Source organism: Ahaetulla prasina, chromosome 1, assembly GCF_028640845.1.
Source record: "Ahaetulla prasina isolate Xishuangbanna chromosome 1, ASM2864084v1, whole genome shotgun sequence".
NCBI lineage: Eukaryota > Metazoa > Chordata > Lepidosauria > Squamata > Colubridae > Ahaetulla > Ahaetulla prasina.
In genome coordinates, this window is record NC_080539.1 from 55,368,397 (window position 1) to 55,393,104 (window position 24,708).

The 24,708-nt window shown below is 36.0% G+C and overlaps 1 protein-coding gene across 9 annotated transcripts in view; it reads left to right on the forward strand.

The window, feature by feature from the left end:
* HHAT (hedgehog acyltransferase) overlaps positions 1–20,149 on the forward strand; it is a 246,873-nt gene extending 226,724 nt beyond the window's left edge. For 8 of the 9 annotated variants that reach the window (XM_058165305.1, XM_058165308.1, XM_058165306.1 and 5 more), the window contains one exon: positions 17,210–20,149. In XM_058165305.1, the coding sequence (XP_058021288.1) occupies positions 17,210–17,412 (203 nt within the window). In that variant the 3' untranslated portion in view covers positions 17,413–20,149. The remainder of the gene's footprint in view (positions 1–17,209) is intronic. The other variant, XR_009152958.1, reaches the window with a different exon arrangement.
* The last annotated feature ends 4,559 nt before the right edge of the window (positions 20,150–24,708 follow it).

A 24,708-nucleotide genomic window follows, 5' to 3' on the forward strand; every position in this document is an offset into this window, starting at 1 on the left:
GCCTCTGCTGACCCGCACCATCAGCAGAGATTTTTTTTTTTACTTTTAAAAGTTTTTCTTCAGCCGAAACATGCCTTTAAAAGTTAAAAAAAAAACTCTGATGATCGCGGGGCCGAGCAGGGATCATCAGAACACTTTAAAAGTTTTTTTAAAAAAACCCTCTTCAGCCGAAGGGGGGGAAAAAAAGAAAAAAAAAACAGGATTTAAAAACCTCCTCTGGCGATCCCAGAGGAGTTTCCTGATCCTCACAGGCTTTTAGACTCACTTTTTAACAGCCCCCAGTTACAAGAGCCCCCACCCATGCCCACCCAATGCCCCCTCCTCACTTACCTATAATTACTGCTCCTTTCGGCAACGGCATGCTTTTTCTTCAGCTACTGAAGGAAAAAAAAAGCTTGCTTTGACTTCCTGCTTTGCTGGCTGAGGAACTCTGGGATTTGAAGTCCACAATAAAATAAAATAAAATAATAAAATAAAATATTTGTGCAGCTTTCTGAGATTTGGTGTGTTTCTGTAGTGTTTCACTCTAACTACACAAACACACAAAATCTCAGAAAGCTGTATGTGGCATTTTGTATGTGTGTGTGTGTGAGTTGTGTGTGTGTAAAGTGTGAAAGTTGGTTTTTGAGCTTTTTGTGGCTGTGTGAAGTGTGAAGTGCAGCTGCTTTTACATTGTGTGTGTGAGTCAGTTGTGTTGTGTTGTGTTGTGTGTGTGTAAAGTGTGAAAGTTGGTTTTTGATACCTCTTACTGTTTTTTATACTTTGTTATTTTTATTATTTATTGTTATTGGCCACGCCCACCCAGTCATCTGACCACCAAGCCACACCCACCAATTAAGCCACGCCCACATAACCAGTAGGGAAACATTTTAGATTTCACCCTGGGCGGGACCTGTCCTCCATTCCTCCTTTTTATTTACTGCTGTTGCCAAGAGGGAAAATACCTCCCCATTTTTCTCCCAATACCCCCTGCTTACCTTTAAACACTCTAAACTCCTTCTTACTTCTTTAATCTCTCTCAGTTCTAGCTTCCTTTCTTTTTCTGCTTTCCTGCCAAGAGTCTCTTTTACCTTTTTGGCTAAAGAACAGTTATCCCTTTTATAGACTCCCTCCCTAACTTTCTCTTTCAGTATAACACACTTTCTGCATTTTGACTGCTTAAGAAAAATTCTCTCTCATCCAGAATCTCTCCTTGATATACTTTTTTTTTTATGGCTGCAGTAATAACAGTAGTACCTGCTATTTATTCTGTCCCATCTCCATGGAGCCTTGTTCTCTGATTTCCATAAGAACTGTGACTTTATGGCAACCTGTATGCCATTGCTTTACAGCCACCCCGTTGCTCTTTGTGGGATGGCCAAATATAAATTTGACTAATAAATAAATGAATATGTTCTCGTTACAGAACTTTGCATCAAAACTTTAACTCTCTTAGGTATTTCTATACTCTAATCATAATTGAAGTGTGTGCATACATGAGAAATACATTGGCTTTATTCTCACAGTATGCTTAGGGGGGAATATGGTGGTGTGGAAACAGCAAAAGGATGTCAATCCACAAATTAATTAACCACCATCAGATAACATTTAGCCTCAAACAGGTGAAGTGACACAGTCTCTACCCAGTCAATTATGTCATGGGAATGTCTAGACCAGAGATGTCAAACCCAATTGCATTGCAGGCTGTATCGTGACGTATCAGGATTGTTTTTGCGCTTGTGGAGCCAAGATGGGCATGGCCTGCACAGGCCGTATGTGGCCCGTGGGCCGTGTGTTTGGCACCCCTGGTCTAGACCCACTCAAATGACCTATTTTCCAGAAAACAAATTAGAAAGAAAAAGCAGACTCCTTTCTTAGAGAATTAACTGACAGTGTGGCAATGTATTTATTTATTTATTTGTTTGCTTATTTGTTTGTTTTATATGCTGCCCTTCTCACTGTTACAGCGACTTTATGTGGCTTACAAAATGATAAAAAGGTATGAAAGATAATACAAAATGATTAAAATTAAGAAGATTAAATAAAATAAAAACCAAGAAGACACTCAACATGGGGGTCTTAGAAGACATTTTCCAAATATTGATTATTTGCAAGTGTTAAGATGTGAGAATTGCTGATGGCTTTCCAAGAAGGAAAGTTGTAATGATATCTTCCTGCAGAAAGTACATGGGGATTTTGCATTCCCAAAAGGGTGATTTTGGGCCCAGTTAGTTTGATCACATGCTGTGTGAATCATCAACAAGGAGATCTGACTAGCTTAACTGACTCATTGTCACATTGGTGCATTGTGAATGAAATGCCTCCTGTGTAGATGTTACCCACTTTAACTATTCCAAAGCAAACACCTAAATATCATATAGGACAGCTAAACTTCACTGTATCTTGCTTCTCTGGAATATACTGTCTCCCTCCTGGGAATCCAGACTACATTCCATCACACATACGGTTATGATGAACATTCAGCCCAGGTACTATTATTCATTTTAAAAAAAATTAAGATGCTTTAAACTATCTGCAGGGTGTGAAAGCAGAAAAGAAAGGACACATTTCAAACTGGCAGAACAAAGAAGAAAAGCAATAAAAAGAAATTGATACTTTTAATCAAAGGGCTCTTGTTTGATGGATGACACCAGCGAAAGTAAGACAGTAAACTGTACAGCCTATTTGCTTCCTACATTCTATTCCCAAGTATTTAACAATTAGATAAACACTACAGAAATAGCTCAAGAATCCCCACAATTTTCTCATGTGAATTAATAAGTATGATAAAACTAGCTCTGAACTGTACCTTGATCAGAAAGCTAAGTAAATAAATAGTTTGGAAGTTTTTATTTTGGAGACATATACTTCAGAAATAATGTATTTTTACAGGAGCTAGTCAAACAGCTCCATAATCTGGGCGTAAAAAGACTAGGAGCCGTGGTGATGCAGTGGTTGGAATGCATCATTGAAGGCTAATTCTGCTGACTGCCGGAGGTTTGATCCTCACCGGCTTAAGGTTGACTTGGCCTTCCATCCTTCTGAGGTTGGTAAAATGAGGACCCAGATTGTTGGGGAAAATATGCTGACTCTGTAAACCGCTTTAGAAAGGGGCTGTAAAGCTCTGTGAAGTGGTATATAAGTACTATTGCTATTATTAAGCAGCTTACGTTTCAGTTTAAGAGTTCATTTATGTTGCTCCAGCCAGTTTCTATCCTTGGGTTCTCAATATCATCTGACACATCAACATCCATTCTCCTCAAGTGCTCAGCTTTGGTTGAGCACTTCCTGAGACTAGAGATTCCAATTACAAAAATGGCAAGTTAGACTTTCGTTTGGCTATTTACTGGTTGCCAGTGCTTATTATACTCAGAATGCAGAGGGCTTGCTTGTTTTCAAAGGCAAATAATGAAACTCTGAGATCTCATGCTCACATTAATAAAATACCCAAACTCTACACATTCTCTCTAAATCAATTTTGACAATTCTGTTTCATGCATGATAGTACATTAAATTATAAGGACTTGAGTTAAATGAACGGTTGACTGTAAAACGTGATCCTGCTGTCATTAAAGAAAATAATACTGATTTTGTATTTACTCTGGTACAAAAGACATTATATTTTCTTAAATCATTCAAATATATGGTGATTGATGATGTATTTTAGATAACACTGATCTAAGCATGAGCATAAATGTTGCAAAAATAATTAGATGTTCTTGTTTTTCCTACTAGAGTTGGATTAAAAATGTCCCCTTAGAACTTTTTGAAAGCAAAAATTGACTTTTTATGGCATTTATGCTATTATAATAAAGCTCATGTGACTAAAAGATTGAAACTTGAAACTAAAAGATTCAGTATTTGAAAATATTGACAAATACATGTGTGATTGAGATATAGGCTTTATTTAAAAAGAGAGGAGGAGTTCAATATACCAAGAAATCAAATTTTGGATTGTGCATCAAATACCAGGACAAAATTTTCATGACAAAATGTGTTGAGTACCAAATTCAATGACTTTCAAAGCAGTTGAGTACCAAGATATGACTGTACTATACAGTGGTGGGTTGCTACCGGTTCTCCCCGTTTTGGGCAAACTCATGGCGAACCGGTAGCGACAGGATTTGCAACCCACTACTGGTACTTTATAATGGAAGTCATGATAGAATAGGAATGCAGTATAGTGAGTGGTAAACCTATTTGGCTACCTCACAAATATAAACTGATCACCATGCTCCAGAATTGACTCTTTGGCAGACTGTGAAGTATTGAGAAGTGCACACAGGAAAAAGGTCTTCTGATATTTTGATGTCAAAAGTGTAACGATGTCTATAAGTACGCAAATGTATTTGTGAGATTAAATTAAAAGTTGTACAAAGGCATTTTAATAAATACCTTTATAAAGGTATTTTAATAAATTATAAGAAACAGATATACAGCATGTCTCTCTCTGTGTGTATATACACATGTATACACTGGAGAGAGAGAAAGCACAATTTGAAGCTTTAAAGACAGCCTGAATTATTAAAATTTATCTGATTAGTGACCTCATGGGTGTTCTTCAGTAGGTTCCTGTTTCATTCAAATACTCACAAAATATTTACACATAGCAAATAAAACATTATGAAGAAAGAAGAAAGGAGTCATCTCACATTTGCTGTAGATGTAGCTTTATGCCTTTTTAGCATACCTGGACAGAAAATGCCAATAACTGAGAAGTTAGAAATATTATGTTATTCGAAACCCAGAAGACTGGGCAAAGTGTCAAAGCGGCTTTAAAATTGCAATTTCCAGATGGAATATGGCTTAATTGAGTGAACATTCTCAGTCTGAGAACTAGCTCTTGCTTGGAGAGAGGTGTTTGAGATAACAAACAGAAAGATTTCATTTCAGAGGGCTAAGGAGAATTACATGTTTCAGGCCCCCAATGGGATTGGTATTTCTTACCTGTTCGTTCGCTCCAAATATGATATAGCTGTGGCTATTATAACAAGATTCTTACTTCAGCATTTTAATGGATACATAAATATGCAATTTTACAGAAATTTGTGATTTGGTTTGCTTACCAGAGATCAGTTGTATATGGATACTCTTGCATTACAATATGTTTGCAAAGCTTTTTAAAGGAAATAACCACAAATGTGTTCTCTAAAGCATGTTATTTGTTTGACCTTGTAAATTTGAACATACATTTTTTCCCTCTATTCAATTGTATTCAATTCTTGGAGACTGCCTGGATGAGTCTCTGCAGTTTTCTTGCCAAGGTTTTTTAGAAGTTGTTTGCCATTGTCTCCTTCCCAGGGCTGAGAGAAAGTGACTGGCTCAAGGACCCCAGCTGGCTTTGGGCCTAGGTGGCCCCTCGGTTTGATGGAGGGAATGCAAACTGGAGTGCATGGCAGAATTCCATGAGTGTTTACACAGATCTTCATAGACAAAGTGCTGAGATTCATACCAAGGTCCATGCCATTTGGGGCAGGGCCATACCTTAAGTGTCCATCATGCTGCCAAATAACTTCTATCCTGCCAATGATTTCTGAAATCCTTAACGTAGCTGTTCAATTTAATAGCTTTATTCCTATTAAATAATTACTAGTTGATTGTATTTATGTCTTCTTCTCTGATCTAGACAGTTTGAACTATTGGTTGCATAATGTTATAAATCTCATCACTTTTGGCTTTGCCGTTGAAAACGTTTGAACTAAAATTGACTTAAAATGTCAGAAGCACATGGAACAAATGAGCACTTTTGGGCAGCAAAAAGTAAACCAGCTCCTGATGCTAACCAGCTGACTTGATTAATTACTATTATTATTCAATAATTAATTAATAAGCTGAATTAAATTTACATGTTTAATTGAATATTACAACAAATGCAAATCAAAAAACAAATTTTAAAGCATCTGAATACCAGCCACTGTTCACACACACACACACACACACACACACACACACACACACACAACGTGTTCTGAAACTTTCTCATTCTGCAGAGAAAACCATTATTGATAACAGGCTGATGGGAAATAGTCTCCTCGCTTCCATAAATCAATTTACCCCAGCAGCTGTTTAAACCTGAACTTTATCAAAAAGCTCTGGAAATCTTAATGGAAACCTCTAAGCTTTGTACTCTACACCCCACTTCTCTGCAGCCTGTCTTGCATTAATTTGCACATACCTCTGAAGGCTGGAAAAGAAAAATAATGACAGCAAGACATTGTTCTTGCAAGAAATCTTCTTCTAGCAGCTTAGCTCTCTGACAAAGCCAAAAAAACAACAACCCCAAAACTCATTTAGGGGCAAGCTGGGTGCTGGATTTGAGCCCGGCGATTTCTGAAGTGCTTCCTGCCTTAAAATCTATTGCCTGTCACTAAAAAAGGGGAGGGGAAAAAAATCCCGCTCCAACTTTTGCAACATCCATTCAGTGCAGGAAATGGTTGTTTTCAATTGCTGGACTGCTTCTAGCTCTGGCAGTAGCATACACATCTTTGATGATTTATATCAGAGGTCTCCAACCTTGGTCCCTTTAAGACTTGTGGACTTCAACTCCCAGAGTTCCTCAGCCAGCTTTGCTGGCTGAGGGACTCTGGGAGTTGAAGTCCACAAGTCTTAAAGGAACCAAGGTTGGAGACCCCTGGTTTATATAGCTCGAGTGAGTGTTTTTTAGTTGTGTGGAACATTAAAACGAGAAAATAAACTTTGGAATCAAACATCAACTTTAGTCAGCAGCATGAAAAAAATGATTGTTGAGTTTAGCAACAACAGCAAAAAAGAATCTGCTGTTTTATTTAATTGAAGAATAAAAAAAGTAAAGGTTTTCCTGTCCAGTGATGTGCAAGTCTGAGGCATGGATTCCATCTTCATTTTTTGGCCGGGGGTGCCAGCGTTGTCCAAAAATATTTTCTGTGGTCATGTGCCCAGCATGACTATACACCAAAGACTCATGTTGTTATTCCCACCAAAGGGGTACCTATTAATATAAGTGGCAGTTTATACAATATCCACCATTATCAACAAATAGAATACGAGATACAGTGTGTATGTGTGTGTATGTGTGATTTAACATGAACTCTAATAAAATTTCTCCACATTAAAAATTGCAGCAGGTCTTAGGAAAATACTCTTTTTAACATCTATATCTTTCAGCAATATTAAACATAAATGCCATGAAACAAATGGCATCCCTTCATCTTTAATGCTCTGAACTTAGATTTTGTCTGAGAAAAAAAATAAGATTCAATGCTGTTACAAAATACTATAATTGATTGTCCTTTGGTCCTGTATAAGGTTGCTGACACAAAATGACATTTATAGCTCCAATAAACAGAACACATGTAATTAAAGGGTTGAAGTCCTTGGTGCTCTCTGAGCTTGGGTGTTTGCAGGCTTTTCGTTACCTGACTGTAATATCAGTCCTAGTAAATGTGGGTTGTTCCCTGTTTATATACAGTAGCTTGCTATTGTAGGGCAGTCCAGAACACCAGAAAAATACCCACACAACTTTATTAAAAAGGGCCTGACACTCAATCCATTATACCACAACCAACACAAACTATGAAAAAGTAACACTACCCTATATCAAAATATCTCCAAGAAACCAACAGACTATTACAATCACATGGCATCACTATACTCACAAACAAACTAAAGACTTTCAGAACATTTTAAGTAAAACAAATGACCTAGCAGTCCAAGTAAGAAAACCAGGAATCATTAACTACAGCGTAAGGAACTGTAACAGCCACTATGTATGACAGGTAGGCAGAAGACTAGCAGAGTGCATCCATGAACACCAACTAGCAGACCAAGTTAAATTAAAATAATGCTAGGGAATTCCTGGAAGCTTGGGATTCAGATAACTCATTCATCAATAGGTATAAAAGAGATGAACCACATTTACACACTATTCAAAAGAGACAATAAAAAAGCTATGAAGGAAAGAAAAGGACCAGAATATATCATCTCCAGAGCCAACACCCAGATAAGCAGGGATTTACACTAGACGAACAAGCCAAAAACAATGACCAAGGAACTAGCAAGGAGAAAACCACATTCCCACTAACCCTAGCAGGGCAAGCTACTGAATATACACAGGGAACAAACCCCACACTTACTAGCATAGATAAGGTTACCTAGTTGGGTAACATCTGCAAGCAAACAACAAGTCAGAAAGTACCAAGGAGATATATCTATCTATCTATCTATCTATCTATCTATCTATCTATCTATCTATCTATCTATCTATCTATCTATCTATCTATCTATCTATCTATCTATCTATCTATCTATGCCATTTGTTGTATAATTTTTTTTCTACAAATGGGCCTAAACTAATTTCTATCTATCCAGGCCTTGCAATCCTTGAGCAGCCTCTCAGAGAATATTTCCTCTATATTCTATATTGCACTGCATGAAATATTTTTGGAATTAACATTGTTGGATTAATCTGTTAATTAAAGAATTAAATGTAAACAGGCACAATTCAATATATGTAAATGTATATGTAATTTACTTTTGATATTAGAATGGAAATAATTTTCATTTTAGTATTCAGTAAGTCAGTAAATAATATTCATTTTAGAATTTAGTATTCAGATTACTTATCTGTGGCTGTGTACATGGCATGATTGAAGACATATCTATTTATTTAGACATATCTGAAGACATATCTATTTATTCGTGCAGGACTGGCGTAGGATTTTAGTTTTTAATTGGGTTTTTACTGTTTTAATTATATTTTAATTTGGGCCAATTTAATACGTTTTTTAAATATTATTTTATCTTGTATTTATTCTTGTTCTGTTTTATCTGGCTGTAAACCGCCCTGAGTCCTTCGGGAGAAGGGCAGTATGTATGTATGTATGTATGTATGTATGTATGTATGTATGTATGTATGTATAAATAAATAAATAAATAATAATTGTCATGTTGTTTGCTATATCTGCATGCTAATGTTGTATTGTGGGGAGAACCTTAACATAACCTGTTAGGGTAACTTAGTTTATTGAGTGAACCCTGAAAATGGGATAAATGAATAATTCCATCTGACTATAACCTGCTTTGAGTAAACTTAGTAACATTGCTGTCATTTAACTTCTTATTTATTTGCTGCCCCTGATGTAATCATAACAGAACAGAATAACCGAGTTGGATGGTCTTCTAGTCCAACCCCCTGCTCAGGCAGGGAACCCTATACCATTTCAGACAAATGGTTGTCCAGTCTCTTCTTAAAAGCCTCCAGAGTTGGAGCATCCACAACTGCTGGAATCAAGTTGTTGCACTGGTTAATTGTTCTGTCAGGAAATTTATCCTTAGTTCTAGGCTGCTTCTTTCCTTGATTGGTTTCCATCCATTGCTTCTTGTTCTGTTTTCGGGTGCTCTTCTTTGTGGCAACCCCTGAGATATTGGAACACTGTTATCATGTCACACACACACCCCAGTCCTTCTTTTCATTAAACTAGACATACCCAATTCCAGCAACCATTCTTTATATATTTTAGCCTCCAGCCCCATAATCATCTTTGTTGCTCTTCTCTGCACTCTTTCTAGAGTCTCAACATCTTTTTTACATTGTGGCGATCAAAACTAGATGCAATATTCCCAGTGTGGTCCTATCAAGGCATTATAAAGCGGTACTAATACTTCACATGATCTTATGTATGTATCTATTATATATACCTTTCAACCTGACATATGGATGAATAAGCTGCTCAAAAAAAGTGTTACAGCTTGGCTTCCTTGCACAATATTTTACCCTGAGTTGGACATCAGACCAAGGCAATATTCAAACAAAGTGCCTTGGATGTTAATGCCTAGATTGACATTGAATCACTTAAACTTCAGGTCATTGAAATGGCTGGACAAGAATAAAATTACCCTTCAAACCGAAAAAACCCTGACCAAGGGCCTGAGTCAATACCATAGGATGGTCATTACCAGAGCAAAGTTTGCACAGCTGGATTTTGTTTTTAAATATAATGACTCTGCCAAGTGATATGGTAGAGAGAACATGTGTTTGTGGCACTCCAGAAATAAAAGACATTGTGCACATCTTATCCAAGGCCAACTATACATCCCAGCCAGGACTCAGTACTTGCACATGATTATTTGACAGAACTACACATTGGGACCATAACTTACCTTAGATAGGTAGCCTTCAGATACAAACACATACATAGTAATTAGAACTGCTAAGTTTATAGTCAGGGCTGTTCTGCTATGGACACATTTTACAGAACATATTGTAAAGTTGATGCATTCATCTGAAAACATATTGTTCTGTATATTTCTATTCATCTTGTTTTTCTGTACCCTTTATTGCACTATTTTATCTCACTCTTTTATTTTTATCTTATCTTACTTTTATTTTATGTCTTCTGACTTTACATTTAGAATCGAATAGAATATCAGAGTTGGAAAGGACCTTGGAGGTCCTGTAGTCCAACCCCCTGCTCAGGCAGAAAACCCTAATGGTTGTCCAATCACTTCTTCTTAAAAACTTCCAGGGTTGGAGCATTCATAACTTCTGGAGGCGAGATAAAGTTATCTTATCGTATTCTTTTATATTGTAGCTGATGCTTCTTCATATGGTCAATTCACTAATCAATAAAGCTATACTCTGCTATGCTATTATAGCAAATAATTTAAAAATGGATCCTACCAGTTAATCAAACTTTTAAATTGCACTCCTATGGCTCCCAGGAGAAGTTTTAGTCTCTCCCTCTGAGATCAGAGATACAGTTTGTCAATTCAGGAAACAACATGTAGGCTGAAAGACAATAATTCTGAGCAAGCTTTTCTTTCCTGCTTTCGCTCAGCTGGTCTCTTGCTAGCAAGGCTTCCAGAAATGTCAGAGAACTTTGATGTTAGAGAGAATTACTCTGCTCGTTGTTTAATCCAGGAACTAAAATAACTGCTAAACCAGTTCAAAGATTTTGTAGCTCTGTGGCAGAGCAACATCACCAGTTAAGAATAGACTACTAGTGATGCAAATATGTCAGCTTGAGGTCTTGGAGAATCAGTGCAAAAATAGGCAATATTGGAATGAGACAGCATTTACTGAAAAACTTTAGGAGATGTTTAAAGAACAGCATAAACAGTCATTCCATTCCTTAGAAAAGCCTTTTTTCATGATTCCTTTCTTTTTGTTAAAAAACAACAACATATTTCTATTGAACCTTGCTTTATGGGTCCAATTCAGAACAGTTTTATCTATTTTTTCCATATGCCTTTTATTTAATACGCTGGAAATCTTAAGGGAGAGTTGGGAGTAACCTCTTTTTAGAACAATTCGAAGAGAATACACTTGTATATATTTGTTCCAAAGATGCTGCAGTGCAGGAAAATGCAAGCTCTCATTCCAATGCCATATATTCTTTGCCTGTTGCATTCTAATGAGAGCTGAGACTCCATCGCAGCAGTGCTGGTTCCTGTTTTTCCTTGGTTCACTGCATGGCCCAATGACTAGTTCTCTCTTGTTACAAAAAGAGATTAGTGCTGATAGGCAAACAGAACAGGGATATCTGAATTATCTTGTCAGCGTTGTTATTACTAGAATTTTGGGGCAGTAATGAGGATCTTATTCATGCAGATTTAATGGGTCAGCATGTTTCTAGACATGGTTCTTGTTGTTGCTTCTGTTCCTAGCACTTCCAGTTAAAAGAAATACAATGTGCTAGGAAAACTTTTTTGAAGTGATGGATATCCTGTGCCCATTTCAGTAGACAAATTAAATTAGGTCAGTAACTATTGCAAATATAAAGCAACTTCATAAATGAACCAGATCTATACCTTCCTGTAGTAATCAGGAAAACAGGAATATCTCATATCAGATCCTCCTTTACTGCACAATGTTTGTACCTGTTGGTACATTATGTTTTCTCCTTCCTGTCTCATTTTCAGCTGCTTATACTGGAATATTACTAGAATAGAATAGAATAGAATAGAATAGAATAGAATAGAATAGAATAGAATAGAATAGAATAGAATTTATTGGCCAAGTGTGATTGGACACACAAGGAATTTGTCTTGGTGCATATGCTCTCAATGTACATAAAAGAAAAGATACGTTCATCAAGGTACAACATTTGCAACACAAATGATGGTCAATATATCAATATAAATCATAAGGATTGCCAGCAACAAGTTACAGTCATACAGTCATAAGTGGAAAGAGATTGGTGGTGGGAACTATGAGACAATTAATAGTAGTGCAGATTCAGTAAATAGTTTGACAGTGTTGATGGAATTATTTGTTTAGCAGAGTGATGGCCTTCGGGAAAAAACTGTTCTTGTGTCTAGTTGTTCTGGTGTGCAGTGCTCTATAGCGTCGTTTTGAGGGTAGGAGTTGAAACAGTTTATGTCTAGGATGAGAGGGGTCTGTAAATATTTTATCGGCCCTCTTCTTGATTCGTGCAGTATACAGGTCCTCAATGGAAGGCAGGTTGGTAGCAATTATTTTTTCTGCAGTTCTAATTATCCTCTGAAGTCTGTGTTTTTCTTGTTGGGTTGCAGAACTGAACCAGACAGTTATAGAGGTGCAAATGACAGACTCAATACTAGATTTCTATAACATAGTAGCACTTGATGTGTTTGTCTAGTTAACTTAAATAATACAAAGACAGATTTCTTTAAACCAGGGGTCTCCAACCTTGGCAACTTTAAGACTTGCCAAGCTTTGCTGGCTGAGGGACTCTGCGGAGTTGAAGTCCACAGGTCTTAAAGTTGCCAAGTTTGGAGACCCCTGCTTTAAACCAACAGACAGGGTGATGTCTAAGATAAAACTTCTATCCACCTTCAGATTTTTTTTTTATTTGTTTTGCTTGCCATTTTATTTAAACAAATTAACAAAAAATACTAAACTTTTGATCAACATAGAATAGGTCATTTGGTATGATTCATTCATCCATACAGCCTTACACTGCTCGATCTTGTGGTCCTCTTGGGCAAAAATGTCTAACTAACTACAGAAGTACTTTTTTTCTGAATAGATTTGTACCGTTGACTCTGACTGGCCTGATCATTTTTTTGGATGAGGGAGAGAACTTTCTTAATTCGTTCTAGAAATGGTTGTGTGATGTGTTGTCTTGGGCTGTCTCTTGGAGAGGGGAAGTCTATTATTCTGCTAATTTGGTCTAGAGCTAAACAATAATTTATGTTCCCACTATCTTTTTCCAGAGGCAGATCGTCTCTCCTAAATATGAATACACATTATCTTCTTAAAGTCAACCTTAAGAACATCACTGCAGACTTAGAGTAGAACACTTGGCTTTTGGTCTTCTACAGATTTTTCTGAGTGTAAATCTGGAACCTATTTATGAATAAATACATATATTATGTGTTGTTTGTCTCTCAGGTTCTGAGAAACTAAGCCCCATTGCCCTGAGCCCATATTCCAAATCAGCCAGGAGAGTCATATTCATTTTTCCTAGAAGGGAAATGTTTTTTCCCTCAACATCTATCTGTTTACCTGATGGAGGACCTTCTCACCCCACCCCACCCCACCCCTGCCCTCTTTCTCTCTCTCTTTGCTGGGAAAACCAAGAAAGAGAAATTGTACCAAGTGAAATTATCATGCCTGTCATATTTCAGTAATGAGACTCTGTGCTTTACAAGCATGTCTCAGATTCAATCTTTAGCATATCCAAGTAGACTTGGAGAAAATCTGATCTGAAACTTTAAAGAGCTCTGTCAGTCAGTTGAAAATATTGTGCTAAATGAAACAGTTGTCTGACTGGGAACAAAGCATGATCCTCTGTTCTTCCACTGGCTCTCCAACATCTATTTATATTGCTGAATTTGGCACTTTGTCTTCCTGCTGCCTAGCCTCCCAGCATGCTCACCAACCTTTCAGTATCATTTAAGGGGAAAAAGTACAAAAGGCTATTATGAAACCTGCAATTATTATTTGTTTTTAAATATATATGTTCTGCCTGCTGTCTCTACTGTAGAACCTCAATTAGTGAACACATCCAGACAAAGTACCCAGCAAAATACAATCTGAGACTACCTCACCTTCATGTATATTTGCACATTAAGCTGACCACATAGAGCATAATTTTTTAAGGTAAAGCCCTTTGTTTGGATTTTCCACATGAAAACATTTTTAGCATTTCAGGTGGTAGAAGTGCTCTGGTTTTAGTTTGAGGGAAAAACAGGAGACATAACATATGGAGAAGGAAGAATCTTTAATAAACTTAGACGATGTCTCCAAAACATTAATATCTTGCTAATGTTTTGTATGACATCATGTACCTTTCTCCATAATCAGAACACAAGACTGCACGACCCCTGCATCAGCAGCAGTTATTTCAAGAGTGCTTTTGCCATATGCAAAATATTTAGTCCTTGCAGATCTGGGCAAGCAAACCAATAATGATATATTGGCCTAAATGGAACAACATTTATCATCCTGCTGTTTGAGACCCACATCCTTTGTGTCTCTGTGTTGTATCCTCTCCTGCTCTTTCATCCAGAGAGTTTTTTTTTTTAAAAATTAAAAGTTGATTTTGCTTAAGTTTTTCTAAAGTCTTAGTGGATTGCCAAAGTCAGAAAAGTCACCTGATTGATTAAACCAATCAATCTTAAAATCATGCTTAAATCTTTTTTTGGATGATGTTTTCCATTCAGAGGAAGATGAAAGAGACAACTAAAGAAAGGCTGTGAGATGGCATGTCTGATGAATTGATCTCATGTCAATTCAATTACATAAATAAGCCTAATGGATCAATCCTATCAACTGATGGGATACTGCCAATTGCTAAACTGGTGGTTTTAACTCTTTTTTTGCATACATAGATTGCTGCATTCATCAAAGGACTAATAACCCTCTTTGAGGTGGTCCTTGGAGCGATTTACAAACTTTTATTTTAATAATTTGAACAATTTGGTAGGATAATGAACCTTTACCATCTCTTTATTTTAGTACTATTTTTAGATCATTGATAAGCAAATTTTAAAAATCAACCCATAACATTCTTATTTCTCCCAGGGGGGGGAAAGCATTTATTCTTATTCTCTACTTCCCATTTTTTTTACTTACAGATCCATTAAAAGGTTTTTCCCTTTCTGCTTTGGTTGCTAACTTCTTTAATGGCTTTTGATAAACGTTTTGGTCAACAGTTTTTAGAAAAGCCTTATATATAATTCTAGCTAAAATGTGGTGGGTCTTCTACAGCCTTGAAGGGAAAAAGTGCTGGAAAGGAGATGACTGGATAAAAGCTTAGAATTTGTCTTCATTCTTTGTCCAGGTTGGTTATTTCAACCTGGAGTCAAATTCTGTTATCTATTAAACTTGCATAGGTGAATAAAATGTAAAGTGAATAAAACAGGCATTTGCAGCAGTTAGTACACAGCCTTCATGCATCTTTCTCCTTTAACATTTTAATATGGGGGGGGGGAAGACCTCCCTAATCTTGGCGATAATTAGAATATGAATGTGAAAACAAGAAAAAAAATATAATGGGTGTTGTTGTTTTTTCTCAAATTCTTTAGAAGGCAGAATGTTTGCTAAGGGGCACACAGCTCATGGCTTTATGCAATTTTCTACAGCTTTGGGATAGCCTGCAGACATTCTCCCAAAAGTGCTCCAAATTGATTGTGTCAGGAGGAGAAATTATTGAAGAATGGAGAGTAATCATATTGACTACATTTGATTAACATAACTTCAATTGCTTTTAAATTAAATTGAATTTAGTTTTCTTTCCCAACTCACAGGCAAATGACAGATTTTAGTATATTAAAAAAAGATTGCCTACTTCTAAGTAGGCAGCCTTGAAATAGTTTTAACCTTTACTTAACTGTAAGCACGTTAGTTACAAAATAATGAAGCACTCACATGCTTATCCTCTACAACTTCATTCTGCAAAGCAGTCTGGAGGTAAACCATATATTACCGACTGTTCAGAATGTTCAACTGCTTTGCCTTTTCTAGCCTTGCTACAAGGATTATTAAATTGGAAATAATCAAAACAATTTAATTAAATAATTTATAGTTCAAAGGAGTCTCAAAGCATCTTACAGGTCTTAAAACGGTTTAATGAATTATTGGCAGAAGTAGAAAACAGAATCCAAAATTTAAAGGAACAGTTTAGATATTTCAGATTTAAAAACCAAAGGTCGTTTTCCCTCACAACCTGGACATAAACTGTTTCAACTCCTACTCTCAAAACGATGCTATAGAGCACTGCACACCAGAACAACTAGACACAAGAACAGATTTTTCCCGAAAGCCGTCACTCTGCTAAACAAATAATTCCCTCAACACTGTCAAACTATTTACTGAATCTGCACTACTATTAATCTCATCGTTCCCATCACCAATCTCTTTCCACTTACGATTGTATGACTGTAACTTTGTTGCTGGTAATCCTTATGATATATATTGATATTGATTGTTCCTGATTGCTTATTTGTACCCTATGATTATCATTAAGTGTTAAATTCTATCCTATGACCATCATTTGTATTGTAAATGTTGTACCTTAATGAAGGTATCTTTTCTTTTATGTATACTGAGAGCATATGCACCAAGACAAATTCCTTGTGTGTGCAATTACACTTGGCCAACAAAAATTCTATTCTATTCTATTCTATTCTATGACCTGGATGACTGAGAATTTCCAAAGACATTTAGATCTAGAAGTGTGATCTTAGGACAGATACTGAAGTGACAGTAAGCTTAATTCCAGGGAAGCCTTCTAGATGAAGTTTTTAGAGGAAACATACTGTAAATGACTTATTATTTATCTATATCTATCATCTATCTATCTATCTATCTATCTATCTATCTATCTATCTATCTATCTATCTATCTATCTATCTATCTATCTATCTTACATGCTGCCCATTTCAACTAGAAGCAATTCCAACTTGATTCTGAATAATTTGACCTAAAGGAAGGAGTATATGATGGATTTTTAAAGGCAAAATCCGGTAGCTTCTTCTTGTCCTGTAGATTTATCATTTAACAGCAGCCCCTTTTAGAAAAAATATTTGGCAGCTGTAATCAGTATTGATTTTTAAAAAACTGAAGGACAATTAATAGTACATTTAACCAGCTTTCATGCCTTAAATGAAGCCTCACCTGATTTGTGTTATGTAGATACAGGTTTTAGCTTAATTATGTTTACCAGCTCTGCCTTTTGTTTCAAATAAGGACAGTAGGAATTTGTGCATTACTACTCTCTCTCACTCTCTTTCTTTCTCTCTCTCTCTCTCTTTTCTTTTTTTACAGGTTGGCCCTGGGCAACATTGTCTGTTGTTGGAATCTTGTATTGTTACTCTAATGTTGGGATTGAGTGGCAACACACACATGTCAAAGTTAACAATCCTGTCCTTAAAAGAAAGGATAGTGGAATTTTGACACGGACGTTCATTTCTTCATCAACACAACAACATTTCAGTTTTTCAGGAGAATCAATGTCTGGTCGTGTATGAATTCCACAACAAGTAAAACCAGGCAACATAAAATAAAGACATTCTGATTTTTTAAAAACGTTGTAATATTTGATTTTATATCAATTCTCTAAAGTATAAGTAGTTTTATATATATTTGTTTCCAAAGTTTCTATAAGGAAATTGTGTTTGTAACAAAGTCATGTGTATTTGGGAAACTATTGTAATTTAGTCACAATGATGAAAAATAATAGCAATGAATCTGTAACATTTGTCTTCCCCCTTTTAGAAGAGTCCCATAAATAACTTCGAAGTAAGAACTTTTAATGAAATCTAAAATTGCATGCAATAATAGTTTCCTTTACTGGCTCCCCATCTACCAGTTGGGTGGTTTCCTCAATCCTTCAATAAAATAAAATAAAATATTGAAGATATAGGAGACTTTAGAAGAGAGAACACAGCCACTTGTCCTCTCTCTGCCCCACAAAAATCTTGTGCTGATAAAAATTCCAGCAGTAAAAATATTCCATTGAACCTCACTTTTTGTTCTAGAAATGTTGGAAATAACGTGTTCAAATCTAGTTACCTTTGTCAAGTCACAATTTTACAAATGCTTTTAAGATACTGGATGTATTTGCATTAAAAAAAAAACCTCTTTGGTTACCTGTTCATTCATGTTGCAAGTATATGTGTGAATGAATGATTTTGTAGTTGACAATCAACCCAAAATATGATTGGAACTAAGGATAATAAGAAGGGGAAAATATACATAACAGGTTATTAATCAAAAATAATAGTTTGTTAAAGATTATTTGAAAACAAGTCAATGACTTCTGTAAAGCATAAACAAGCAGTCTTTTTTCCATGGAACAAAATTATCAAACCTTCCGAGTTCAGTATTCTGGCCTAGCAGAATCTCAGGACAGCCCTGTCCTCTGAAAGAGAAATTGATTTATTTATTAAATTTAAGCATTGCCCATCTCATTAGACAGAATGACTCCAGGTGTCCAAAATGACTCAGTTTTGTTCTTTTTATATGTGAATCTCCTTTCCTCACATAACAGTGTAATTATACTGTATACCCAAGAAGGTGAGTGATATCGTCATTCTTTAACGAAAAATATTAATGCTATTTCTAGAAGTAATACATTGAGCCTATTCAGGCCTATTCACATTAGAGGAATAAATCAGTGCCACCATCACGGTTGGAAAGGTAAAGGCTCATTATATACACCTTTTGGATTCAAATATGGATATAGTCATCAGTTTGGCAATAGGTCTTCAATAAACAATAATATTTCCTTGACACAGTTCTTTGAAAGGATTTGCTTATATTTCTGTTAATGATAGCCCACACATTCATAGCCAATGCCATACCTCTTTCTGAAGGAGAGATTTCTGCCAAAACAGAAAAAGAGCAAGTATGAAAATTCTATAGATTCCAACTCCAGCTTAGGAAGAAGCCGTTTCATTCAGTACAGTGAAATATTACAGGTGGACCCTTAAAATGTTTTACAGATGTTTGGTTCCTATATATAGTATATTTAGTATAGAAATTTGAATAATAAATAAATAAACAAAGCTATGAAACATCAGGAATGTTGTTTTTAAACAGTCATTTTCACAATAGATGGTAATGAAATAGGAAATAGAATATTAGAAGTTTTAAAAAATGTGCAATTGACTGCAATCATATACAACAATAATATTTTTTCAAGGTTCAGGGTTGAGCAGTGAGTAGATGCCCACTGTTAATAGATGTCAGTTAGCTCCTTTTGCTAATAGGAGTGGATGAACAAACCACAGAAGCTCCTTCCATAGTTTCTTTATTGTGACTTCTAAATCTGATTTCTGTCATATTCCAGTCCAACCAACCATAGCGGTGCACTTCATTCTCACAAAAAACTGTATGTGTGACATCAGTGTGCTTCCATGTTTCTATATTCCTGAAGTAGTTCTCATCCAAAAATAATGGAACCAACTGAAAATTAATTAGAAGGCAGAGCTTAGAAACCTGTTCCGGAGAGAAAGTCCTAAATCTTACTACAGATGAGCTGTAGGCAGCATTTGCTACAATAATTCTAAATCCTGGTAGGTGCATTGAGGAATTAGGATCTTTCTTGATGAGAAAGATCTATGTATATTACATCAAGACAAAATGGGGCTAAGACAGAATGTTTGTTTCAAAGTTTATTTCATATTCTGCTATGCATAGTAAATTTTACTTCCCAATTTCTGCTCAAAATGTTTTTCAGCCCTACGGATTCTTTCCATCAGTTACAATATCCTAATGGTGCTTTGTGAGGAGACAATACACCAGCCTATGACAAATATCATTCTGTAACAACTATATCATATTGGTACAATTAAATTAATTAACGCTTTCATGAAACTGTCCTCAATTACAGATGTGTGTCAGGCTTTACTCCCAGATCACTTTCACCTTGGATAATTAAAATCCACTTAGTTTGACTAATCTGCTTAAAACAGCTCAAAGGGAAAAAAAGCATATAATCTTTAAAAGTCCTTGAAATACTAATAATAGCATTAAAAACATTTTCCCCCTCGCTGTATTTCCATTTATATACATCCTGATTTTTTCCCCGGTCTGTTTTGCCCTTTAGGTCACTTGATTCTGGATAAATAGAAAAATGTTCAAAAAATGGTTTGTGCATGGCCTCATATTTATCATTTCAATTTCAGCCAGTCTGGCTAAAAAGTCTGTAGTATCTGATAATGGATTTTGTAACTGCCTAGCACTGAAATATTTTGTATTAAACCCTGCTCAGTCATTCTTTGAAGTCATATTTTATTGGGGGGGGGGGAGAAATGAACCAGATTTAAATATAAACTTTATGTTTAAACTTAAGTATGTTTAGAGGGTGCATTTACTGGAAAGGCAGAATGAACAAATCAGAGGAACTAAAAAAAGAAGCAATACAATAATTCATGGGACTTGTAAACTCATTCCAGCCTTCTTGATTGATGTTGGTCTCTGCATCCAAGAGATTCTTCCTTCCCATTTTGTTTTGCTACAGTGATTCACTTGAAATGCCCTCCAAATTTGGCTATAGTCCAAATTGAAGGGAAGTGAACCAAGACCTGATAAGTTATTCTGGAGAAGGTAAGATAAGTAATAAATAAGCTTTTTTTAAAAAAAACAAATCTATTATGTGCTGTTTATACTGTCAAGTTTAACGCAAGGAAGAAAAACCTTCAATGGGAAAAGATGTTGCACTGAACATACAAAAGAAACCAGCTGATATCTTAATAATTAAAAGGGATATGCAAGTAAACCAAGAGAGTGACCTGGGTAATTTCCCTATATTGGATTTACTAAACATAACATGTTAAAACTCTGTAGAATTTTGTAAGAAGGAACAAAGAAAAAAACAATTCCCATTTAATGATGTCAAACCCCTAATAGCAGTTCACAATCAAGAAAAGTAAAGTCTCATTAATTAGATTTATTGTCTGGAAACAGCTTACTGAATCTTGGAAACTGGAGATGTGTTCCTTAGCCCTTGTTTGTCAGTGAATATGTTACAGTAGGACCCCCTTTTGATGCCTTTAATCCTGCTTCTGATCCTTGCCCCAGAGAGGAGGTTGTTACCTGTTTAGGATATATGAAAGAAAGATCTCTGGGTTATGCAATGTTTTGAAAGTGCCATCTACCATCTACCTACTTATCTATCTTCTATCAATCTATATCTATCTATCATCTGTTTGTCCATCTTCTCTCTCTCTCTCTCTCTCTCTCTCTCTCTCTCTCTTCCCCCCTCTCCCCCCCCCAACTGATGGAGATTTTTTCAGCAACAGTATTTCTTTCCAAATTATTCCATAGATTTAAGAATGAATTCTGATAGATTATCTCCTCAAGAGCATATTTCTGAAGCATAAAATCTAATTCACCAAGATTCCTCCCCAGATACAGATATCAATATTGAGTGATGATTATTTTTTATATTACATAAATGAAATGATATCACCAAAGTCGTAAGACTTAATTCTTACTAAATCACATCTATATGATGGAAGGAATAAAAAGGTGGCAACACCCACTTTTAGCGACAAGGCCAATCATTACTCATTAAAGGAAATAACTGGATAATCAATCCAAAATTGTTGAATAAGATTTGATTGATTGCTCTGCTTGAGAAGATCTCTGATAAAATTCACATGCCTGTGAAATCGTTATATGAAATTGTTATTTTATCCCGATTTGTAGGATTTTATTTGTTTTCTAAATCACAAAATGAATACCTATCAGCATGTATGAAACTGGTATGATACAGGATTGCTTGGTATAGACCGCAGAATTAATGACAGCTGCTTCCGATCATGAACATGTATCTGCCAGTTACAGAAGTTCAACAGATCTGAAAGGCACTGTGTGCGCATCAAAAAAGGGCTCAAAAGAACAGCTTTAGACCTGTGAGCACAGCCTTTTCCTGACAGTCATTAAAGTGGCCTGCTGTTTTTAGGTTTTTGTGCAAAACTGGAAAATGATGGTGCAGCTTTAGAAAGCAAATTAACTTTAATGAGTAGATGCTTACTGTAGCAGCTGTTCTTTCTTCTTTCAAGCTGATGCAGAAGCCCTGGGAGGTTGGAGAAATGCTATGCATATTTGTGTGGGATTTGAAGCACTGGGTGCAGGCCCCTACTAGATTTCAGGAGGCTGGTGTTAGTCCATTACATCTGTAAATCCACACATTGATAGAACTCTTCTCCTTAAAATGTCCCAGGAGAATGATGTATGGATAAATCCTATGACATGAATTTTAATTAATTTGTAAATTAAACATCTGTAGGACACTTGGGATATTCCCTCTCTTCCCTCCTTCCCCACCACAAGGTTGATCAAGTTATTTAGGTACCTGAGGCAGACAGCTCAACAGTACATTCGTTCTTTCTTCACAGCGAAAATATAACATTAAATAAAACTTCTCTACATTTTGCTGATGTAAATCTAGATGTGTAAATCAGCTACTTCACTCTGAATGAGTTGGGGTGGCACTATGCAGTATAAACTGGGAATTGCTAATCCCATCCTCAAGCCAACATGCTGACAGAAATGCTCTAAGTATCGTTCCATCATTCCTGTTCAAAGCTTCAGAGAGCAAAACGAGACTTTGCGCTGGTAGAGTGTTCTTCCAGTCATTTTTTAAAAATACTTTTTATTAAACATTTTTTTAAAAAAAACAAAAATAAATTTTTGACATTTTTCTTTCCAACAAGTTTGCATCAGTAACAAATTTCTTACTTATGCATTTTTTCTCCCTCATTCTAATGTATCTTTTATACATATACTTCTAATATTAGTTTATTTATTTACATATATACTTATAAATAAGCGTTTACACAATTTCATTTCTTCAATTTTTGTTTCTTCCAGTCATTTTTAATGCAAGCGCCAGCACAAAATAGGTTTTGCCAATAACTGGGATCTTCTGTTCATCAAAGCATTTTACTGTTGTGCACGTTGCTACTGGTTGTTGCCACAATTTGCCCCTTGTCTTTTCTGGGAGAGAAGTTAAGGAGGAGACGGTCTACAATTTCCCACTAAGAAAAATCAATGGGCAGTGTTAATTTTTACTCCTGTCAAAATTTGATGTTTAGTCAAACGTTGTTGTTTTTTATTTGCATTTATATCCCGCCCTTCTCTAAAGACTCAGGGCGGCTTACACTATGTCAGTGTAACGTTCGTTTTCCTTTAGTCCTTCTGTTTCTTAATTTCTTCCAGCAGCATATGGCATCATTTCCTAGCCATTTTCAAGACCTGAGTAAATATATTTGAGGTCATGACAGAATAGATTGTGCATGACACAAGTATGACATCACAAATGTTGGGTTGGCCAAGTGTTATTATGCAATTCTAGGAGCGTTGTACAATTTGCAGCGTTGGCTTGTTTATATGTGTTGTCTGTCAACATGTGAAAAATGGTTGGGTTTAAAGTGTGGCACGTGTTTGGGTAAAAATAAAGGGAAAGAAAAACAAAAGCATTTACATTTGAGATCATTATAAAAGACAACTGGAAGATACAGATGAGACCTTTCTAAAATCTAGGTGATAGTTTTTTAAAGAGGCATGCAATAGTGATAATAGAAGATTTAAATTATTCTCACATCTGCTGGGTATCTAACTCTGCCAAGAATCAGAAGACCAGCAAATTCTGATGACAACTTCATTTGTCAGAAGATGGAAGAAAGAACAAGAAGTTATGTTATCCTGGACCTGTCCTCAGCAAGAGAGAGGAAATTATTGAAAAAATAACATAGAGTGCTATTGGGAAATAAAACTCATAATTATGGCCTTCACACTATCCAGGGCAGGAGGAGATAAAAAGAACTGACCTTTACATTGGATTTGGGGACAGAATGGATATCCAGGAAATATGTGCAATACTCAGAGTGTAAAGAAAAAGGATTTCTACAAGACAGAAAAGTAGATTTCTAAAGCCGGCTTGGATACATGCAGAGCTCTCTAACATACCAAAGAGAAAAAAGACATGCTGGGGAAATAAAAGGAGGGGAGCATAACAAAAGAACATTATAAAATGTAGGAAAGGTAAATCTCATAGTAGGCCAAGTTTTGCAGGAGAATCCAAAAACAACAAAGGGTTCTTTGAGTAAATTGGAATCAAAAGGAAAGGCAAAGAGAATGTAGATTTTGTTCCAAGGAGAAAATGATGCTGATGCTGATAATGAATTTAACTCTGTTTTTGGTCTGTCTTGCCTCAGAAGAGAATAAAAATCCTAGCTGCTCCTTATGCCAGAGGAAAGAAAGAAGAGGGAACTGCCGTTTAGAATAGATAAGGAGCAGGTAAGGGAGAATGTAGCTGATTCAAGCAAACTCAAGTCTCTAGGGCCAGATGGATTTCAACCTAGGATCCTGATGGCATTAATAAAGCAGATACCAGAACTGCTTTCACTAATCTTTGAGAAGTGAGGGACTGGTGAGACCCTAGAAGAGAGCAGAGGAGAACAACTGTCATTATTTTCAAAAAGGTGAATAAAGAGGGCTCATAGACATTTCAGCTTGACATCTATACTGTACTGGACAAACTCTTCAAACAGCATGTTGTAAGCAGTTGGAATTGGATAGATGTGTCATAATTAACAAAAGCCAGAGTGGGTTTGTCACAGCAAATCATGCCAGACTAACTGCATTTTTTTTTTTGAAAGGCTTACTAGTTTAATAGGCCAGTAGAATCTGCGGACATAGTTCTGTATATCTAGACATCAGCAAATCAGTTTGGCACATGATTATTAAATAGTAGAATATGGGCCGGTTGGATTCAGAGTTGACTGACTGACCATAGCAAGAGAATGTTCATC